We start from the raw sequence: 24,021 nt of genomic DNA, 5'->3' as shown, positions 1-24,021 counted from the left end.
TATGTATGTATCTATATGTATATATGTATATGCGTGTGTACAGCTCTTCTCTTTGCCCTCAGCACATCCTTCCATATAACAATTTTCATCATTAGGCATGGGGTCATTCACACTCCATCCCCACCAGGTATATCATGCAAAATTTTTATATACACATATGTTGTACAATGAAAAAAGGTAGAGACATATTGCATAATGGAAGTCTCTTCAAATATTAGCAGCACTGTGCTCTAAAATGACAGAAATATAAATATGTTATATATTTCCCTAATATTCCCCTCCCCAATTCCACCAAGCTATGAAAGATGACAATTGCTATTTGTCTTTTTATTGGCTATTGTGAAGGATTCCTTTGGGAAGTCAAAGGGACAACGGGTCAAACACATACATCCTGACCTTTTAGCTTACAACGCAGAACATTTCTTTTAAAATCTTCCTATTAATGGGAATGTTATCCATTGGATGTTATATGAAAAGCCCAAGTTGTATTTGAGGGGAAGAACTGTCTAAAAGCAAAGTATATAATGCAATGTGGGGCAATGAGTATCCTAATGATTAGAAAAAATGTATTTGAACATAATTATGGACTGAATTTTTCATTTGTTATTAAATATATGATGGACTTAATTGATAGAACATTACTGAGTATCAGCAAAAAATGAGTAAGTAAAGTTGGCATACGTAAGTAGCTTTCAGAGAAGGATTTTGTACCTTATCAGGTACAAAACACGTGTATGTGTACTCAGACCCTGATGTTATCAAATTAAATAAAATGAAGATTGCTCAGTATGATAACATACTGATGCATTTTATCTGCAGAGAAGAAACTTTATTGAAAAATTTTCTTTTGGTTTCTAACAATGCTTCTTCTTAAGGTTTTTGCCTCCCCTTTCTACTTTTTTTTCTTTAGTCCTTTGGCTTTTAAAGTTAAAAATGCCTACCACAGACAAATCATCATGTATTAAATATTGTTAGAGCTAACACTAGGAAACCAGCTCAAATTAATTCAGCCTAACACCAATGGTATCTTGACTCCGTAGTACGCAAAATTTACTTGTGTGGCTATTCAGAAGACTAAATTTGCCAGAGTATTTTCCACTGTATAACAGCAAAATCTATTGAATTCTTATTATTAACAGTCATATTACCAATAAATAATTTATCCATGTACATGAAAGTTCTTTTTGTTATTCAGTCATTTTTTTCAGTTGTGTCTGACTCTTCATGACCCCATTTGGGGTTTTCTTGGCAAAGATACCGGAATGGTTTGCCATTTTGTTCTTCAACTCATTTGACAGATGAAGAAACTGAGGCAAACGGGGTTAAGTGACTTGCCCAGGGTCCTACAGCTAGTAAGTGTTTAAGGACAGATTTGAATTCAGGAAGAGGAGTCTTCCTGACTCCAGGCCCAGCACTCTGAGCACTACAGCACCGCCTAGCTGCCCCTCACATAAAAGTTCTAGGTTACAACTAAAGCATTTAAAGCTAAGATGCGGATGTTAGCTATGCAACGAAGATAGGGGACTTGTGGTTTTAATTATGTGTTAAAATTTTAATACAGGCAATAGCTGGAGTTAAATGTGATTTCTCTCCACTTTAAGTTAAAATTCTAACATATTCACCTTGCTCTGATGCATCTTACAATATAATTTACCTGCAGTGACTATAACTCAGGCAATTCATACTACATGCTGAAGACAGTGTGTAAAGTAAATATAATAGTGGGAAAATTTAAGTTGATTTTAGATGTTGACTCAAAATTATATCTTTTTTTTTTGAAAGAAAAGCAGAGGCTTTAAACTTGAAGAAATTATTCAGGAGGAAAAAGCCTACTTTTAGAGGGGGAAAGCTGAATTTATAGGACCTCACAGGAAATGCAGGTGGCTTGGGTTAAGTCACACCGCTAAGTGTCTGAAGCCAGATTAGAACTCAGGAAGATGAGTATTCCTGACTTCAGGCCCAGTACTTTATCCACCGAGCCGCCTCGCTTCCCCTTAATGGAAATGAGCCGTTATCAATTTAGCACAGTCAAGACAGAAGACTCAAGTTATGATGAGGGAGAATTCTCATGTAAAGTGCAAATATTTAGAGAACTGAATAGCTTTCTCAATAGGCAACTTCAGATTTAGAGAAGTCCTTGCAGGTACATGACTGCACACAAGGAAAGTCTGCACTTTTCTTGTTTGTACCATAATGACAGAAGCTCTGTTGTTGTTGAAGTAAAAATGTGGGGCTCACTCACTGAGATCTGGAGGTACCAGAGAAGAGAGTCTTTAGTATGTTAATCATATTCAAGTTTTGTGAATCATACGACATTTGCTGCTTAGTTGGCAGAGTGGTGAGGCCTGGCTTCACAGTGAGTAAATGCAAAAGTGACCTCTTGCTTAGTGACAAGCATGGTAAAGAAACACAAATAGAGAGCCTGTAAGTGAAGCATTTCACATTGGAGGCAAAAACAGCAACTCGGCATCACATCTGGCCAACGCGGAAAGCTGAAAAATAATTGCAGATGCTTCAACTCCAGAGAATTGGAAGGTGAATAGGAACTGGCTTCAGCCCATGCCGACACCATGCCATTCATATTAGCACAAAAAGGTCAAGATAATTAAATAAGAAGGTGTTGTGACATAAAGAAGATGCTCTAAGGTGCTTGTTGCAAAGGGGTGTGTGTGGTATTGTGGAACTGGCTCAGCCACGAGACAACTGCGGAGATGAAGATAACGATGAGTAACAGGTCACATGATGTGGTCAGAGCACTGAACTTAGAGTCAGAAAGACCTGGGCTCAAATCCTGCTTTAGAAAGGTCACTCTCTTTGGATTTTAAATTTAAAATTTAAATGGCCGGGTCACTCTCTGTGGCTCAGTTTCCCCATTTTTAAGATGAAGGCATTTGGACTTAATGGATTCTAAGGCCTTTTCAGCTATAAATCTATGATCCCTTGATCCTATAACGATATGGGGCCTTTTGTACCCAAAGGTAATGTTACGGACTCACTATCCACAGGGAATATATTGGGGCAAGACTGACAGCTTTCTGTTGATTTATATCCATTCTTGCATAATGCCATGCATTTGCAAAAGAAGTTGGCTACAGTTTGGGTTCAGTGGCACCAGAAAATAGTGGAGCCAAATGTCCCAGTGAGGATCAAACCTGAAGACTAGGGCTTCATTAATATCATCTCCTAACTTGCTTTTTTTTTCTTTGCTAGAGCAAACACACAAGAAGTCAAGAGCGAGTAAGACTTTGAAATCACTTCCTTTCCTTTAGGTATGGATCAACTGTCAAAACATGGTTTGAAAAGGAGTATGAGGGACTAGTAATGGTAATAAGAACTATATGCCTCTAAATCTGTGTAAGGGAAATTGCTAGAAAACTGGAAAAATTCAAATATTCAAGTGCTTTTTGAAGATCAAACTGTAACTGCAAAGACCCCAGGTTGGTAGCTGCCAAACAGCCTCTAGCAAGAAATGCTCGGTGAAGATTTCTATTTTTCATTCTCTCTGCTTTATTTTCAATGCTAGTTTTTAAAGAGATAAAGAATTGTTTAAAGAAAGGTAACTCTGAAAAATTCCAGGTAAAGGCAATGGATGCCGAGGAAAAGGATGTCTGTCAAATTGAGTTACCTTCCGAATGTCCTTTGCAAACTCACTGGTCAGAGTTTTCTTGAATTAATTAAGTTGCATATCATCTAGGAGAATGAAAAAGTGGGGGAAGAAAGCCCCAAAGATAGTCACAGCAGTATCATTAAAACTAAAAGCATTTCAGAAGCCTGAGAACTCACTAGTCTGAATGGATGACAAACGTGTCAGATATTTGTGTCCATATTTTTCATGATGAACAATGAAGGTATGATAATGGGGGAATAAGCTGAGCTACCTTCATGCTAATAGTTGCAATCATACCATGATCACCATTAAATACATTTTGGTATGGACATGGGTGTGGTGATGCCGGTTCAGCCCTGCCCAGCCTCTGCAAGCACCTCAGTAAAGAAAAAGATCTGGTGTGTGGCTTTCTCTCCTCGAAGGGGCACAGCAGCTCCAATCCCCAGCTCTTTTCTTTCCCAACAAGGAAAGGCTCAGTCTACTTGAAGCCATTTGTTGTGTACAAATGAACATTCATAGCACCTCTCCCACTAAAGATGTCTTAGAAATCACCATCTGGGTCTACCAGGAGGCCTTGTTGGTCATATCAAGCAAGCTGTATAAAACCAGAGGCTTGATACCAAAAAGAGAATCTCAAGCATCTGCCAGCATTGGAGAGAAAAATACACCTGGTACACATCAGTACAAAGGTGTGAAATCATATGAAATAACTGTGTTAAAGGAGGAAAGAAGGGGGCAAGTGTTCTGAAAATTCAGGACTGGTTGGATGTTTAATAGGAATTTCATTAAAACCACAGACATCCTCTATCCCCACTGAGGCATCCTACCAAAGCATTTTTAGTAATTGGGTAGAAGAACTAATGATAGTTTGGCTAGTGAACTACAGCAGTTAGGGATTTAGTGCGCACATACTGACCGTGAGTTGTTGTGAAGCTGATTTACATACAGCTTTATGAGAGAATGCTCATCAGCCACAGGACTGGCTGCACTCACACCCTCAAGTAACCTGAATGATTCAAACAATGAGACCTCATTAAAATTGTCCATTGACACAGCCCAGCCCCACTCAGAGCAGAAAGACATTCAGTGGACACAGCTTTATTAGACAGGACCCTTGGCAACAGACACCAGAAGCAAACCAAGGCTGCCACAGGATGTGGCATAATCATTTCAAACAACTCTAGGGTTCTAAGGAAACATTCCAAAGAACCTGAAAAAGGAAACAAATTAAAACAATTGCCACCATTTTGAATTACTGGGCACCGGGCACCCTGGAGGAACCAGAGCAGCTCAGAGTATCCTAGGAATATTTTAGGGTGGAGGAAGTCATGTTATCCATCAAGACGCATCCACCATAAGCACCGTCCAAGCTGAAATGATATAAAATGACCTGAAATAAGGATGGAGTCAGCCTCTGGTTAAGCATTTGCAGAACGCACTGCTTCCTAGAGAAAGTATAGCAAAGGTCAAATGAAGACACTAATATATTTTTGAACATTGACTGGAATTTTCCCAGACTATACTGAAAAAAACAAGTCTCTGCATTGTCCTCTGAATGGGTCTGACAAATCATAACTTCATTTTCGAAGAAGGAATTGAATTGGCTGATGGTTCTTGGGTAATAGTTAAGTGGAATATTTTGTTTCTCTGTGGAATAAGCTAGTGTAATTCCTATAACATTCCTATGTTATGGTTCTTCCCTTCTGTCACTGAAACATATTCTGAAAATACGCCATATTGTTTTTACTCCTTTAATGACAAGCATAAAGAATGTCTTTATCTCCAGTCACTCCTGATGTATACATAAAGACAGGAATGGATCAGCAAGAAGAATAATGGCAAGTAGTAGTTTCTCTGTTTTCAAGCCCTCATTAGTAAATGCTGAAGCACTAGATTAAAGTCAGTAGCTCAGAAACAAGTTCAGCTCTTAGTGAAAGGGTTTGTGATTGTTTTGTGGTATGTATGATCATTGTAACTTTTTTAAGAGTTATTTGAGATTGTGTGGTCTATTCCTTATTTCTATTTTCTTTATCTTTGCCTTTGCTTTCCTATTAGACTGTGCTCTTTGTACTTAAAACAACAAATGTTCACACCGTAACTTGGTCTATTTGATATTTTTGTTGACAAAATAGCATTGGGCTCCTCTTGACATTTCTAATGTGTAAGTAACTCAGAGGTATTAATTATTCCTGCCCTTAGATCATGAGGAAATTAATATGTGGAAGATGAAACAAACGTCCACACATTTTTCTTGTTTTTACACATTAAAGTGCCATGGAAACTACACCTCTCAGCTATTGACTTAACCCCTTGCTCTGAATACAGTAACATTTGCCAAGAAGGATGTGTTAGTCAGCTGATGCTTTTGGTGATGAGACTTTTTTGGACCATGCACAACAAATCAAGGTATCTCCAAAAACCAGTGCAATCTTTGGCTTGTATGAACTTTTTGAACTGCAGTTAGATATCAGAAAGTGCAGTTTAGCTGGGGTTTTTACTTTACATTCTCTCTGATAGAAGAAGTGTATATTAGAAGTGGGATTTGAACAAATCTACTTCCTTACTGTGGGTAGAATGTAAATTTAGGCTTCTAGAAATAATATTAATTCAATGAGTGAACTGCCTTCCTTAAATGTATAATGAATGAAATTAAGACCAGTTACATTTCCAAATTAGCTTTCAACCAGTATTTACACTAAATGGTTCAAAGTAGAACATTTTCCCCACCAGAGACCCAAGACTCATTTACCAAGGAGGTAACATTTTATAATAGCATTTGAACTTACCTTCTGGTTATGAAAGGACTTCCTGAGGAGGGAACAGAGTGGGAGAAGAGTGTGTCATTCATGCTGGTTACAGGTCTGGGAGGCCTACAATGAAGAAAAGTCTTAATAAAATAACCACCCCCTTTCATCTCTTCCATTAAGAAAGGGTCATGATTTTCTCCTGCCCTTTATAAACTGACTGCATGCAAAGTTTGATATTTTCCAATTGACTTCTATAGTACTTTTATGTGAAAGAGGTTAATATTCTCCTATGAATGCAAAGGCCCAAATTATACCCCAGGAGAAAAATGAAAGAAATCCTGCATCAGTATGCGCACTATTCTTTCTCACTTTTGCCTCTTAGAGCTTTGTATACTTCATTCCACTCACTTCTCCCAGTGGAGGAGAAAATACTGACATAGCACTATCTATGATCATGGTTTTTGAAAAAAGGGAGAAAGTCTTGCCAATTTATTGGTTGTTATAATATTTCTCCACTTGGAAGGAGAAGCATGACCTAAGAGAACTGAGCAAGCTTTGTTAACTCTTCCCGCCTGGACTCTAAAGCAGGCAATATATTGCTATGGAAAGAATGTTGGAATTTGGACCCAAATGACTGAATCCCATCTCTACTACTTACTGCTTGGGTGACCTTGGGAAAGTCATGTCTCAGTTTTCTTATCTGAAAAATGGGAGGTTTGAACTAGATGACCTTTTGGTTCTATCTGTTATCCTATGAACTTAGGATAAAGCTGGGCTTTATTCTCACCTTATTTCTCCAGGGCATGATGAGAGACCTCTCCTGTTGATTGTTCCTCTGCTCTTTTGAGCACCCACCCTTTTCCTCATCTTGTCATACCAGAGTTTGAGGCATCCTTCTAACTAAAGACTTCTCCCAAACAAGTAATCAATCAATAAGTATTTATTAAGCACTTACTATGTTCCAGTCACTGTGGTAGGTGCTTGGGATACATAGACAAAAATGAAACAGTTCCTACCCTTAAGCAGCTTCTATCACTGGGAGATGGGTTCTAATAAGGATGAGAGACAATGGGGTCCAATGTTTTTTAAAGTATGTTTCTGGAACAGTTCTGTGATTTCATATCTGTAGGAAACTGTCCTGCCACTTACAGTCTTGGGAAGTTGTCTGGGGCAGTGAGAAATTAAGTGATTTTTCCTGTGTAAGTCAAAGATGAGACCTGAACCTAAGGTTTAGCACTCTATGCAGCATACCATAATGCCTCTCAAAGAGTTACTGGGCACTAAATATTAATCAAGAGGGTTCACACCTTGTTTTGCCCCACCTGACTATAACACTTCACTGAATGCTCTTTTATATCCCTTTCACCTCTGTTCTAATAAAAAGCTAATGTCCATGGACTCAATTAAGAGCTAGTTCTACTTCTTATTAAGAATATTTTTTGTTTTTACTTTGTATTGAATATTAGATAATCCTTGGTTACAGATGAAGTAGGTAACATATTTCCTAGTATGGAGAGGGAAGAAGGCCAAGATACCACTGCATGATGGACTCACTATGGTTTCACTAGAATTCCAGACTTGAACTTTACAGTACAGAATACTTTGCTATAATTTGCTGCTATTAGAGGTACCAATGAAGATACATCTATATGAGTCTGGTGGAAAGTGATATTTATAATGAGTCTTCTAATTTTTAAGTTAGGAAGCATTATTACTGGCTATATATTCTGGTCCTTTTGTGATAAGAATTTCCCCAGTGGCACAAGGCTGACCTTGTTTATCACAATGAAGGAATGTGGATGTAACCAGTAGTCTGCAGGGTTTGCAAGTTTGAGCTTTGCCTCTTAGAGCTTTGTATACTGTATTCTTCTCACTTCTCCCAGTGGAGGAAAAAATACTGACACAGAACTATCTATAATCATGGTTTTTGAAAAAAAGGGAGAGAGTTTTGCTAACTTAAAGATAGTTATAATATATGTATATGTATATATATATACATATGTACATATATTATATGTACATATATTCATATATACATATGAAGTATCAATATAAATGCAACCAAATGCTACTTCTTTACAAAATTTGATCCAAAATTCAATCAAAACAGCTTGAGAGCCTTAAAGATTTTGAGAGGATTTGGTATAGTAGAAAGACTTTAGGGTCAAAAGATCTGGGTTTGAATCTCAACTCTGCTTTTAACAACATGTATGAACTTGGGTAAGTTGTTTGATATTTCTGAACTTCAGTTTCTTCATCTATTGTTTGTTTGTTGTCCATTCTTGAAGAGGACCAAAATGACATCATTATGTTAAAATTACAGTGTGTCTAACTGTGGCTGATCAGACTAATAGGATCTTGGAATGCTCTATAATAGGTCGGGTACAAATAGTCCATGTGAACATTTGGGGTGGATTCTTTAAATTGGCACATGTTGTGTTTCTTTTGAACTACTTCAATCTGTGTCCACTCCAGAAAAAAAAAACAGGTATCTAGCTCTGACCTTGGCAAGCTGGCCTTCTTTTGGCATAAAAATGAGGAGGTTGGACCATGTGACTAAGGTAGTGCTTCTAGCTCTAAATCCAACAAAAATGATCCTTTATTTCATTGCTTGAAGGTAACTTAAAGTTGTGAAAGTTATCTTTATATTCTGTTTGGTGACACACTGTCAAAAGTGAGCAACACTAGCTAGTCACGTTTAAAACAAGTTCTAACTTGGGTTCTACCCTGGGGATACAGGATGTCTAAGCTAGAAAGAGATAATCAGTCTATAAATTCCCATCCTCTCAGAATTTCACTCCTACTTCCATATTCTGGTTTGTGTTAAATTTATGTTTTATAAACTCCTAGCTGATTGGAAGCTCCCTGAGTAGGGAACTTGTGTCTTTTTCATCATTTCTTCCCTTTTAGCATCCAGCAGAGTCCTTTACATTTTGGAGGCAAACAATGAAGGCTACTGAGCTGAATTATGATAATTTCCACTGTGGGCTGTCAAAAGCCAAGTTCGAAATGAGATGAATGGAACCAAAGAAATGCTTTCATCTTTTGTAGCCTTCTAAAACATGAAATTAAAAAATGTCTAAATTTGAGAGAAAAGCATCCCTGGGAAAAACGAAAATGTGTCAATTCATATACTTCTCTATTTGGTACTGTTCTCCCTCCTTAATAATCTTGTGTATAACTGCCTTGTTCTATGCATATGTGTACATATATGCACACATATGTATATACACACATATGTATGTGTGTATGTATGTTTACACATACAAACATGCACATTTTCCCCAAAGGAATGTAAACTCTTTGAAAGCGGAGATTGTTTCATTTTTGTCTTTGTATGCCCAGCATCTAGCACATTGCCTGACAGGGTAGAAAATAAAGGCTTATTAATTAACTGATTAATTGTAATTGCTGTTTGTTTTGCCCTGGGCAAGTATCAATTCATAAAGTGGAACTGTAAAGCCTTCTTCCTTTGTCTAGAAGTAAGAGTAAGCTCATCATCGGTATCAAAGTAGTACGACTGGCCACAGTATCCAATATTATTCATACCTTTTCTCAAATAGCATGTCAGAGCCTGGAGGAACCTTGGGTGCTTGTAGAAGGGAGAGGTTTATTTTATTTTTTTTTGAATTCTGCTTTCTTCATTCAAATGTAACTTTTTGTTACAGCATTAGAGTTAGGGTTGGGGGATGATCTAGTCCAAACTAGACATTTCATACAGGAGGGAACTGAGAGAGGTTAAATAATTTGGTTAAAGTCATATGGCTGGTAAGTGGTAGAGGACCTGGCTAGACACCCTGCCTTCTTCGCATGACACCACTCTGCCTTTTCAAGTAATATAGTCCTTTCTTGTTAACCAAAAGATCAATCATTCCACTGAATAATGTACACTGAGGATTTTAAACCAATTTCATGATGCCCAGAGAAGCAATGTCAAAAGATGGCATCAATCACCTGAAGTCTGTGCTAACATACTGCAATGATTTATTTATAGATGCGGAAATTATAGGTTAGGACTCCTATAAAGCCAATATTTCACTTCATAATTACATGTTTCATAGCCATTTATATTTATAATTGTAAGCTTTTTTTTTTAAAAGTATACCGGATTCTAACAAAATACTTACCAAGTATCCCTTTGGCAGCAAAAATAAAGTAGAATAGAGAACATTAATTATGGTGACATTTAAGAACAATGTAGCATTTGGGCAAAAATCATAACTCCTTTGTTGTTTGGCTCCTGAAGACTATTTAAATTTTGGTAAGTGAGGGTAGATAAGTGGTAAGTGGGTAGATCATTAAATGCCCTCTGCTTGAAAAGAGGAGGAGGAAGGAAGGAAAATAGAGGAGTGATTTTTTTTCCATGTGATTTGCTTATCTGTCACTTGTCCCCTTGAAAAAAAAATAACAAAAATTCTCTCATTTCAAATCATGTTTTCTGTTTAAACAGTATTTTTAAATTACGCTCTGAAGATATGGTTTCTTTACTTGGATCTAATGTGCAGTTAGAAAAATTTCACATTGCTAGGGAGCTACAGTGTCACATTCATTTATCAAAATTCACATAAAAAAGTTGTCACTAAGATTTTTAGGAAGTTATAAAAATCTATCCAACCAACTTACTAAATATTGATTAAGCCTGAGCTATATCCATAGCTGAAATTTATATCTGTTCCTCCAGTGATCTTCTATTTTTAAAGATATGATAATGCATCTCGAAGAAGACTACTTCCAAATTCCAATTCCAATTCATAAATCATTATTGGGATGAAAAAGCAAAGGGAATGGATGATGTCTGAAAGCTATTTCTAAGTTCCCAGATATCACAATATCTTGAATGTTATAAGATGGAGCAGGAATAGATTTTATTACCTTTAGAAATGTATGTAACTAGTGAGACAGATGAGATAAATACCATATGTATATATTAAATAACTGAGAATTGCATTTCTATATTTATTTTTGCCTAAAAAAAGTACTTCTGTAGTAAATGTAAATATTGACTGGCTCTATACATGTGTTCAACTAAGAGATTAAACAGGTTAATAAATCATTTTAGGAGATGGCTATTATATGTCTATGATCATCTGATACAGTTAGAAAGATATGTTTTAAAATAGAAAGTCATGCATAAAGATTAACAAAAAATTAAGATGGTTTATCTGGTCAATGTAACAGTATTTGGGGGAAGAAATATACAGAAGTATAAAGTAGAAAAAAGCATTCCATATTGATACAAACTGAAAAACCCTGTGAACCTTTAAAGTAATCATAAATTCCTGTATTAATGGACCTATTTCTCATGATGTTGCTTAATTTGTATTACTTTAAGATAAACAGAAGAAAAATACTGCAAAACATATTATCAGTGTACATGTATAATTTTCCTCAGTCGATACGAGTAACTAATAGAGTTGGCCACGTTTTCCCTGTGATCTAATAGATGTTTTATTAGGAATCACAAACAATATTTGGTACTCTCACGTGGACTCACTACGAGGATAGATTATAGTAGGAAATAGATAGCATCTTCCTCATAGCTACTCACTTGCAATTATTTTTAGGATGTGGCAGTAATTCAGTTCTAACGCCAAGCTGATAGAACAAGAACTCTCTTCTCCATTTCCTATCTATCTTCATTGTGCCTAGCAGAACTGAATGAGGTACCGGACTGCTGAATTACGTTAACTTCTACAGGAGAGACACGTACCTCTTAAAGGAACTAATGTCTGTGGGATTCAGAAGCAGAGCTCAGTTAGCGTGAGGCAACTTCCATTACATTTTTGGTCATTCTCTAGCAGCTTACTGATTCTCATTAATTAGACAGTGTTTGGATGAGGAGAGTCTAGGGTTTTTTAATAACTGCGGGGCTTCTGGGAGTTTAGAGTTGAGAATTAGCATGCATGAGGTGGTTTTCCCCAAGCAGGGGGAAAACTACTCACCATGGGCCTATAATTAGCACTCAGGGATGATCTACAAATTGATAATAAGACAAAGCAAAGATAACCATATTCTATAGCATAGGATTTTAAGGATGTTAAATGAGTCAGCTTCTCAGATGCCTAATTCTTACCAGTAGCTAAAAAATTACCAGCATGTTAATAAAAGAGACCACTGACTATATGTCTTACTGAATACAGTTATCTCTCAGCTCTTAGAAGAAAGCATAAATTGCTCACAACCAGGATACCGCACTGAGCATTTGTGTGCTGTTTTAGACAGGTGATCAGAGCAATTAAGAAAACTTCTTTGGAAAAAAAAGCTATTTTTGTTTGTTTGTTTATTTTTTGAGAGAGCCTATAGCATCATCTCTTTGACTGACTGACAAAGTAATTTTCCTTGGTTTGTATATTATTGTCAGTTGTTAATGGAGCTAGCTAGGTGGCTCAGTGGATAAAGTGCTGGGTCTGGAGTCAGAAAGACTTATGTTTCTGATTTAAAATATGGCCTCAGACTAGCTGTATGACCCTGGGCAAGTCACTTAACCCTCTTTGCCTCAGTTTCTCTATCTGTAAAATGAGCTGGAGAAGGAAATGGCAAACTACTCCAGTATCTCTGCCAACAAAACCCCAAATGGGGTCATAAAACATTGGACATGACTGAGAAATGTAGCTAGCTTTGGATGGGAGCTCTATAGCCCAATTTTTCAGTTTGCTCATGAAAATATCATCAATCATTTGACACTGCTCAGCTCTGAAACGAGACGGTATTTCAGGGACAGTGAATTACCAATTATGAGGCTTTCACAGAAGGATATAATCTTATTTAATAAGGCAGGGCAGCTGTGCCAGGGCAAAAAGTTTCAGGGACATGGGGGAGGATTTTAATGTAGGAAATGGTAAGCCCCTGTAGCAGAAATATAGCCATCCATTTGTGCTTGGGCACAAGGCCGAAAGGATGGGGATTCTTAGCTGACTTTCATCACGATGTCCTCTCCTGGGCTCAGTTATATAGCCAGGAGTATAATACCTTTCAGATTTGATGACAGTCTAGAGTTGATTATTTTTTGGAGTGAGGAGTTCCTGGTATAGAAACTCCCTCCACTGATATCATCTCTCAGGTTAATTTATACAGTAGTTTTGGAGAGTTGCCTGGGAACACTGAAAAATGAAATGATTTACGCAGGGTCACATAGCTAGTATATTTCAGAGTCGGTACAGATTCAGATCTTCCTGAATCCAAGGTCAGCCCTGTATCTATTATGCAATACCACTACATTTAGCTTGTAGCTAATGAGAGAAATGAAAGTTGGGAGAGGGAAAGATAGTTCATTTCTAAGTCTGTAGCATCTAGGAGGTGAATATACTTAACACCAAAAACCAAACAAATGAAGCCATTTTCTCATTATTAGCTGCTGTAAATTCTACTAGTATTTACATGTTAAAATATCAAAAATATCAAATGGTATCATTTCCTCAGCATCAGAAGTCTGATCTAACTTGTCAATTTCTAGAAGTCCTCTATATTTAAGATGGTTGAATTAGTATCTTATCATTATGGACTGTTTGGTCAAGGTAAAAGAGAATGTTCTCTTTGCTGTGGCATTCTTTTAAAACTTTTAGACTTGAAATCTGAACTCTGGTGAATGCATACGTACTTCCCTTAGAACCAATAGAAGTACATGACATGATGGCCAAGAACCCAAGAACACGATCGGCTGCCCCACGGCCTGCATGTACTTACACGATGTGAGCCAGGTTTAGTGGTTTTTCAGGCTGATCAGGAAACATGGGGTGCAAAGGTTCACGGCTGGAAGCACAACTCAGAGACTTGCTTAGCGCATTTGTTAACTTCTTAGCAGGTGACTTCTAGGAGGGACAAGCAAGACACAGGTAATGTAGACAGGCAAGAGGAATAATTTTGATATCACACATGAAATATCCCTCCAAGGCAATCTACTGGGAATGGGGGCGGGGAGAAGTGATGAGGATGGGTATGTGGGATGGACTAGGCCTGGTATTAGGAATCTCCAGTGAGGGGGTTTCCCCTACCAATGCAGATTGAGACCCCTTCTGAAACTCAGGTTACCTGGGGTCACTAGAAAGTTAAATGACTTGTCCAGGGCCACACAGCCATTGTATGTCAGAGGCAGAACTTGAACCCAGGTCTTTTTGACCCTGAAACTAGTCCTCAGTCCACTACACCAGTAACCAATAATCTACCAATATGCAATGAGAAACCCTTAAATGGAATTTTCCTTTTCTGCAAGAAACCATTTACTACTGTATTTCTTGTTTTCTTATATACATTCACACCTAAACTGAAGATTTTACTATAAGAACTTAGCCTTCTTTCATTATTTAAAAGCCAAAGTAATATATCCATTTGTATGTCAATCCTTTCTCCTCCTCCTCCTTCCTCCTGCTCTTCCTCTTCCTCCTCCTCCTCCTTCCTCCTGCTCCTCCTCCTTCTCCTCCACTGTAACCCTACACTAGTCATCAGACAACAATAATAAAGGTCCTCTACTTACTTAGAGACAAAAGAAGTAAAGGAAGAAACAGCTAGATGTTATTGAATGCTTTCTGAAACATGATATTGAAAAAGCAGTCTATATTATTTAGGATACTAGAATTTTAACTGAATCCTAAAGCCAAACTGGCCAAATTCCTATGATGTATAACTTGAATCACGTTATTCCTATGATCAAACCCTTTTATTACTCTATTACATAGCAAATAAAGTCCCAAATCCTTAACCTAGAATTCAATTGCCTACAGTCTCCCTTTCTTGCCCTTTCATATCCTACTTGCCTGGTGTATCTTATGTTTCAACCCAACATAACTATTACTGCTTTTCGGACTTCTGCCCCCTTTACTGCCTCTGTGCCTTTGGTCATGCCATCCTCTTTGCCTGAACTGTATCCTTCTCTTCTTCTGCTCCCTCATCATCTGCTTCTTTTCCATCTTACAAGCTCAGTTCAGGTGGATCTTCCTCCATAAATCCTTCTCTGACCTTTGCAAATAGAAGCAATTTCACACACCATGGAAATTTCTTAGCACTTCAAACATCTCATCCATGTAAAACTCAATTTTGTAAAAAATTCATTTTGTACCATCTCTTTTTCTAAGCTTTTTCATTCACGTTTGCCAACCACACAGTTCCTAGTTCAACAACTTAAACATAGACCTTGCTTAATAGATAGCTATTTTTTTAAAAAAAATACTACAAAGAGTTTCCTGGGATGTCTTCTCATAGTCCTGTTACCCCTTCCCCATCATCATTGCCCATTCCATCATCTAAAAAAGTGTAAAAAAATGTTCTTTAAATCCCAGAAGCCATTGAGCCTAATTTTCTTTTTGGGTGGTCTGATTCTATTCTCTAAAGACAGTGCTATCCAGTGTGACTTCATAGTCCAAAACATTTCAGATAAACAAAGAATATTCGTGGAACTGAAATATTTTTTCCAAAGTCAGTTTTAAATGACAGACAAAATGGGAATATAATAATTAACGAACAGGAAATTTACATATCAATAATTATTTTCCCAGTACAACAAAACCTCCAGTATATCGAATATATAAAATATGAAAATGGTTATTTATTGAAAACAGATAACATGCTCAGGCCTAAAATTCTCCCCTTCCATGTATATACCTATTGAAATTCATTTCCTTCACAGCTGTCTCATTCATGAAACTTTCTAGGACCTCCTAGGGGAAAGAGATCTCTTCTCCTCAAATTTTCTTAGAGTAATTTTTGTTAATCTCTCCTTTGCCCTTATATTCTGCCATAGATCACACTTACATATGTTATATCCCTCTGCTCTCCCTCAATAGATTTAAGCTCCTTGAGGGTAGAGACTTTCTGTGTTTTATTCTTCCTTGGGTGCCTTGCACATAGTATGCTTTTAAAAACTTGACAGAGCATTTTGATTTGTACCTGTCTAAGGAACTTGTACATTACTTAGTTATCTATTTTATATGCGTATGTATCTTTTGGGAAATAAGACAGTAAGCTAAGAGAAGTTAAACTCAGTAAGGGCAAGGACTTTTTTCTCAGAGTTTTACTGATGTCGTTGTTCAGTCATCTCCAACTCTTCATGACTCAGTAGACCATATCAAGCCAATATTGTTCACGGGGTTTTCTGAGCTGAAGTGGTTTGCCATTTCTTTCTACAGTTGATTGAGGCAAATGGAAGTTATGTGATTTGTCCAGGGTCACAAAACTAGTGAGTGTCTGAGGCTGCATTTGAACTCAGGTCTTCCTGACTCCGGTCCCAGTGCCCTATCTACTGAGCTACCTAACTGCCTGATAGTAGCTACTTAATAAATGTTTGGTAAACTTAATTGGAATGGAACACTGTCCTTCCCACAGATTCTGAAAAACAACTACATCCAAAAATTCGAGTCAAGTTTGCTCATCATCAAAACCAAGTAGAAACACTGAGAGGATGACATAGCTCTGCCAGTAACCCAGAGAATCACTAAAATGTAAACTTGGGAGCTGGTCAGTGGTACACAATGAGTGATCTAATGTTAAACATTCCCCTGCTTCCTTTTTTTCCAATAAGTAAGTACATTGTAATTTAGGCTTCATATTCTGAATAAGTTTCTAGTGGGTTTCTTCTTTTCTTTAGGATCAATTAATTTATCTCCGGGTCATCATAATTTGAACTTAAGTTTGTTTAGCTTTGATGGGCCTTGGTTGCAAGTGGCATGCATTTTTCTCATGTCAGGAGTAGTGTGTCTGGAAGAGATGATAGGACTGCCTTTCCTAAAAAAAAAAGAATGATCCATAGAGAAATGCTCTAATGGAAGATGGAGACAACTGAGCATCCTCATTATAACTGCTTCTTGAATGTAACTGTTGGGAATGATAAGATATAGCAGCAGACAGCAAATCACTGGAGTGAGAAACCCAGATAGTGTCATTTTTCTCATAGACTCACCACCACCTGCTTCCTGTGACAAGCATATCAGCTAGGCAGCTAGCTATTCATGTGGAACTTTGCTTCTCATCGTTTTGGCTAAACTGGTTTACTTGACTCTACACTGAAAGATTAGTTACTCATATATACATAATAAAAAACCCCTGAAAAATAAAAAGGATTAAAATGAATGCTTCCATCCAATCCAGATACCCACACTGCTTTTCTTCATGTTACAATTAATATAAGAGAAGTATAGAAAATAAGAAAAAAGAAACTAGCAATCATTTTATGCAAGTCTAATAGAAATCTAAAACACAATCAAACTTAAACATTCTCAGCGTCCCATGAAAATAAAGCTCTTCTCCAAGTGTCTCCTGCTGTTCTGTTGGCATCCAGCACAGCACGAAAATGATGGATATTCACATCTAGAATCCAAGGAGCAAAACTGGTCAAAACTTTCTATTTATTATCTCTCAGAAACCCGCAGTAGAGTCAGGAAAGGATCTCTACTTACCCCAAATGAGAAGGAGGAAGCACACCAAATTTCACCCCCTGAAACAAAAAGTAAGTCTGACCCCCAATGTTAACACCATTCTTGATGCTCCTCCTCATTCTGGGGAGACTCAAACATTCTACAGTAAGCGATGCCTGAACCTTGCCTTACCCATGACGTGTACTCTTTCATTTGGTGCTGGTTGCTATGGGAACCACTGGCATGTCCCCTCCAGAAGCAGTCCTGACAGAGCTGGTAATTGTGACACTGCTGGCATCGATAGCGAAATCCCATCATGCTCTCACTGTGGCAATAGGAACACTCAACAGGGTGGAAGACTGAGGGGAAGATGAATTAAAATAAAAAGAAATCAAAATGAATAATGTTAAAGATAAAACTACTAAAAGCCACTGAATTCTTCCACTGTCGACTCTAATTTTTGGCATTCTATTTGACATTCAGTGCTAGCTGAAAACAGCATTAGACAGATTTCAGAAACTTGAGGCACCCCTTTCTAATAGGGTAGGAGAGAAACAGGTGGGGGTATTCTTTTTTGAAAACAAACAAAAAACCTCTGGAATGCCAGTTCCTTTCCTCTTCCATGTTACACCACAGGAATATAAATGACTCAGGCTAGTTTATCCCCACCAAAGACTGCTTTCTGTCTCTAAGAGGTTTATATAGTTCTTTCAAAATCTCAGAAACACAATTAATAGAAACAACTGAACTCTTAGAGACTGCAGGAAATAACAAACAGTTAAGAACTTGTGCATAAGAACAGGGACAAAGATTAGGGAGAGGTGAGAGAGGTAAAGCAGAAAGAAAAGAGATAAATGAGAGATAGACATAATGGACACAGAAAGGAATGAGCTAGATGAAATAGGTAGTAAAGAGGAAGGAAGAAAAAAGGAACAAAAGAAGAAAGGAAGAAAAGAAAGGGGGGATGGAAAGGGAAGGGATGGGAAGAAAGGAAGAAAGCGAAGGAAGGGAAGGAGGAGGAGAGAAGGAACGGATGAATGAAGATAGGAAGGGATGCAGGGAAGAAGAAAGACAAAGAAAGAAAAAAGAAATTTGAAGAACTAACTAGTACAAGGTACTCTACTAAATTCTGGGTATGTAAATAGCAAAGCAAGACAGTCTTTGCTCCCAGGGAGTTCACATTCTAACAGGACAGACAACACTTCAACTGCTTCAACTGCAAGTCAGATGAAAAGGCTCTATGCCTTTCCTTAGGGTGCACTGGCAAAACACATGGAAAGGCATCTTATTCAATGTCATTTATAATGATAAAATATTTCTAGTGTAAAATCATTTGCTAGTGCCACAGACCTTGATGGCAAGAAGAAAAAGAGAGAATAAGAGGACACATGGATTCCTGTTCTGAAACTGAAGCAGTTGTCTATGTCTATTGAGAATCATGATTTTGGATAGGATAGCCAATAAAAGGCCATGCAGAGTTTTCCTTTCTGGCCATAGTTGGATGGACTCCATGGAAATGCTTAAAGTCTTTGAAAACAAGTTTAATTGAACCAAATCAAGAAATATATCTTGCTTTGGAAACAGGAAATGTTCATTTCAAACTAGGTGCGGTGAGGTGATGGCATTTGGGATCAATAATTAATTTAAAATCATTAAATATTTCCCTGTCATGGGAGTATATTGAAATGCCAAAAAAGGGTAGAAAGCATGGCTTTTACACTTGAAGAAATTACTCTCTAATACAGTAGTTAGTAAAAGAAGCACATATTATAAAGTACAAATGACATAACAGCTATTTCCCAACAGATAAATGATCAAAGGATTTGAAATTATTTGAACAAATAACTATCAAAGGGGTTGCAAAGTAACCATGAAAGAATGATTCAGATTACTAATAATAAAAGAAATGCAAATCAAAACAACTCTAAGGTTTCACTTCACATCTGAAAATTGGCAAAAATGACAAAAAACTGGCAATAGTATTGAAGGCGTTTTAGAAATGCATTGTTGGTGGAGTATGAAATGGCACAACCATTTTGGAAAGCAATTTGGAATTATGCAAATAAAGTGACTAAAATGTGCACACCCTTTAAACCAGAGGCTTTATTATTGGTATTATGCCCCAAGAAAGCCATTGATAAGAAGAAAGCCCTCATATATGCCAAAATATTTATCGCACCACTTTTGGTTACAGCTAAGAATTAGAAAAAAGTAGATGCCATCAATTGGAAGATATCACAAATTGTGGCACATGAATGTAATAGAGTATTACTGTACTGTAAGAAATGATGTGCTTAAGGAATACAGAGATGCCTGGAAAGATGTACATGAACTGATGGAGAATGAAGTAAGCAGAGTCAAGAAACAATATATACTACAATTACAACAGTGTAAATGGGAAGAATAACAACAGCAAATAATCAAAAATGGATATAAGAAAATTATAATGATAGAGTAGGACTCAAATGATGAAATATAAGAGAACACCCTCAAGGAGGTGGGAGGCCCACCTGGGTTAGACATTGTACATGTTTTCACATGTTTCAATGGATTGATCAGTTGTAATGACTTTCTTTCCTCTCTAAAAAATATCCTTTGTTATATGGGATGGCTCTCTTTGAGGGGAAGGGGATACTTTGGATAACTCTGATGATGTAAAAAACAGAACACATCAATAAAACTTATTTTAAAAAGTACCCAAAATGCAAATAACAAAACCCAGTAGAGATTTAAAGCAACCCCTCTTGTATCCTCCAAGAGTACACCACTCCCTCTGTTTTGTGAGGAGTCAGGAACTCCAGATCTAGAAAATATTGGCTTATAGATAATAACTGGTGTTTGATCTGTCCTGGAAGGAATAGACCAGGAGACCAAGTGTATATGACGAAAATACCAATGACAAATTTAAAGGTAAGTTTTTTAACCTTACCAGTCTAAGTACTTCTATTGCTTACAGAGAAGCCTTTTTAAACATCTGTTAACAAAAGCCTGATGTATTCATTAAGTATGTTTTCAGAAGTTTGGATTTTCCAACTCCAATCTCTTTCAGAAAGCAGTCTTTATCAAAAGGCAATCTACAAATGTTGGAACTATAAATGTATTGCAGCTAGCTACAGGAAATGTTTAATAATTAAATGTCAGAATTTTATGTAAATCGCAAATCAATATCAAATGAGGAGTGATAAAGGCATTATTTTCAAAAAAGGTAAGGAAAATTACTTTTTACCTGAAAGTGAACAATTTAGAGGGTTAATCCTTATGTGTGCACATACCATATGATAAGGACTTTTACTTTTTTGCTTCTCCAGGTAAAAAGAGGTAAGAAAAAATGTTTGATTTCAAATTGCCTTAAGCCTTTAAACTTAATTCATGCACATAATTTGAGAATGTGATGACTAAAAGCAATAGTTCAGGGTGAGTTAGTTCCAGCCAAGCAAAGAATGCAGGGAAAAGCCATTCCTTTAATAGCTTTATAAGTAATTGGGGTGAATAGATCCTCAAGGCCACATGTGTGGCCTCTGGGTCCTCAAGTGTGGGCCTTTGACTGAATCCAAACTTCACTTTATTAAAGAGATTTGTTCTGTAAAAGTTGGACTCAGTCAAAAGGCCACACCCAAGGACCTAGAAGGCCACATGCAGCCTGGAGTCCACAGATTCCCCACCCCTGGCTAATTGTTAAATTTTCAAGCATTTACACATTGGAAATCAACAAATGCTACAAAGTATTGTTTTGTTGATCATATATATACCTAAAGAAACAACAGTGAAAATGTTAATAATGCAGATTAAACTTTAAAAGTATGTCATGCACTTTCAGAGAGTCTATTGTTAAACATTTACCAGCATATCCCTGCTTATGACTGCCGAGGAAACTCTGTGGGCAGATGAAGAAAGCTGTCTGCAAATGCTTTTGATGGGAAAGCTTACCCAAATCGTGCACATGACTTGGGAATGTTACTACTGTTAATAAATTGTTCAGTGTGAACTGTTTTTACTTAAGCTTATAGGGTATTAAGAACAGTTAAAGATTAGTGAGTGATAGATTTAATTATACCCAGGAATTAATATTTCTTTAAATCTGCTTTAAATTTTCATTCCTAAATATGATTATTGTATTAGTAGCTAATGTTGATGTTTTAATAAGGCATTTTATTTTTTATAGAGAAAGCATAATTGAGTGCAAAAGCATGCTAATCATTTTCTTTCAATTAATCTCACCTGTGGGTGGCCAAGTTATTTGAGACATAGAGCCATAACCAAGCCATGACCATCCGCCCAGTGACCACTTACCTTAATTATGGGCCAAATATTGAGAAAGAAACAAATAGCTTCAGGAGTGCTAGCCTTGCAAATTACATCTCCAATATGACAACACATATTGTGACCTCAATCTCTGATCCCTCAATTTTATCATAATCTTTGTGTACCACAATTATGTGATAGCTAACAGATAAAGGAAGCAGAATTAGTTAATGCATTTGGTCTTTTTTTTTGCATTTTTAACTGGTTACCTTCCTTCTTCAGGGAGAATAGTAATAATGAATGAATCTTTCACAGGTCAATATATATGTTTTGGGCAATGAGCAGGGCCCAGAATTATCTAAAGGAGGTCACATTTAGGAAATGGTACAGCACTTTCAATGATTCTGAACTGCTTGCTGTCACAAAGCCCATCTTTTTAACTGCAATACTTTCTCAGATATTCTATATGGATGCGAATCATGGGACATGAGAATTTCAGAACAACGAAAGTGTAATGAATCCTTAAGGACAATGGAAAGATGCATGCTGGGTATGAATAGTTTGGGGGCACATTACCAATAATGGCTTTCATGTAAGAAGTATTGTAAGTTAAAGGCAAGTATCACTGGAACCAGTGGATGGGTAAAACAAGCAAGAATAAGATTACAGATGATAGGCCCAAATACTGCATAAGACATATTCTTGAGATATCAAAAGAATAAGGCCACCAGGATGTTGGGTAGATTCTTTATGGAGAATTATTAGAAAAGTATGGACATAATTCCATTTGCCTAATTCTAGGTTTCTGGAAGTTATTTTCTTATAAATATCCAAATTATCTATAAAGGACATATAAAGAGAGACACTACCTGAATCCCAAGAAAGAATTGATAAATAGAAGTATTATAGAATAATTTTACATATATACACCTATTTGTGTCTAATGGTAGTCATCTCTAGGGTGGGGCGGTAGGGGATGGAAGAGAAAAAGAAATTTACGTGATAATTTTGTTGTATGTTCAAAAGGAACAGCAAGTTGTGCATAGTAAATTTGCAGTTTCATGTGCAATCATATTTTTTATTATATTATGCTACAGAAATGCTTGTTTTATTCAATAAATTAAAAAATAAAATTTAGTAATTAAAAAAAAGGTATGGACAAAATTGCAGGGAAGGAATAGTGGTAGCATTCTCATCAATGACTTCACAAATCCATCAAAGTAATAATAAAAATTTACATTGCTTTAGAGTTTGTAAAACACCTTCCTCATATTGTAGATATGAGATAAATGCAGTATAATCAAAGATACCAAAACACGTGAAGACTGAAAAGCAACAAAGATCTCCAAAGAAAAAAACAGCTATGATCTCTAAATACCGGTTTCCTATCCATAGCCATGATGCACATGGTCAATTCAATTTAATTTTACAAGTACTTATCAAATGTCTACTACATGCAAGATATTGTGCTAGATATTAGAGATATAAAGACAAAAAACAGTTCCAGTCCCCAAGGTATGTACACTTTATTGAAGTGCACATAGACTTTATAGTCAGTCTTATCTGTCTAAACTAAACTGGCCTGGTGGTCAGTCTTACCATTTTCTACATTTGCCAATCGATGAAGAAGAGGTAACCAGACCAGACACTGAGGTGGGGGATCAGACATGAGTGTGTCCAAGAAAGCATTCAAAGTGACTTTTTTCTGTATCAGAAAGAAACAAAGTTAAGAATGAGGGAAAACCTTCTTAATATGCCTGTTATGTTAACTTTAGTTTGACTCAAAATTAAAAAATGAAAAAAATGTACCAATCAACAAACACTTATTAATCATTTATTATGTGCCTTTGGTCTCTGCTAAGTGCTAGAAAGAGGAATAAAAAGTGAAAACTGATCCTGCTAACAAGGATCTCATATTCTATAGAGGAGAAAAAATGGCCCATTTCCAAATGTGATGTTTAAGTGTCTACCCTGCAAGGCTCTTTTCAGCCCTTTAAATCTATAGGTCAAATCTTGTGCATCTTCATAATCTGATAGGTCACAATGACATTGTTTATACAGGAAAACATGTTTCAAGTTCCAA

General features: G+C 36.8%; 1 protein-coding gene across 7 annotated transcripts in view; it reads right to left on the bottom strand.

The window, feature by feature from the left end:
- The window catches only part of DTNA (dystrobrevin alpha), a 341,889-nt gene that overhangs the window by 83,800 nt on the left and 234,068 nt on the right, over positions 1–24,021 (bottom strand). For 4 of the 7 annotated variants that reach the window (XM_036752990.1, XM_036752997.1, XM_036753005.1 and 1 more), the window contains 4 exons: positions 23,538–23,643; positions 17,889–18,055; positions 14,038–14,162; positions 6,394–6,477 (listed from right to left, as the gene is read on the bottom strand). In XM_036752990.1, the coding sequence (XP_036608885.1) occupies positions 6,394–6,477; positions 14,038–14,162; positions 17,889–18,055; positions 23,538–23,643 (482 nt within the window). The other 3 variants (XM_036753027.1, XM_036753021.1, XM_036753014.1) reach the window with 3 other exon arrangements.

The sequence above is a fragment of the Trichosurus vulpecula genome, chromosome 1 (assembly GCF_011100635.1).
Source record: "Trichosurus vulpecula isolate mTriVul1 chromosome 1, mTriVul1.pri, whole genome shotgun sequence".
Classification (NCBI taxonomy): domain Eukaryota; kingdom Metazoa; phylum Chordata; class Mammalia; order Diprotodontia; family Phalangeridae; genus Trichosurus; species Trichosurus vulpecula.
Note: the sequence above shows the minus strand (reverse complement) of the source record. Positions and strands in the feature narration are given on the sequence as shown.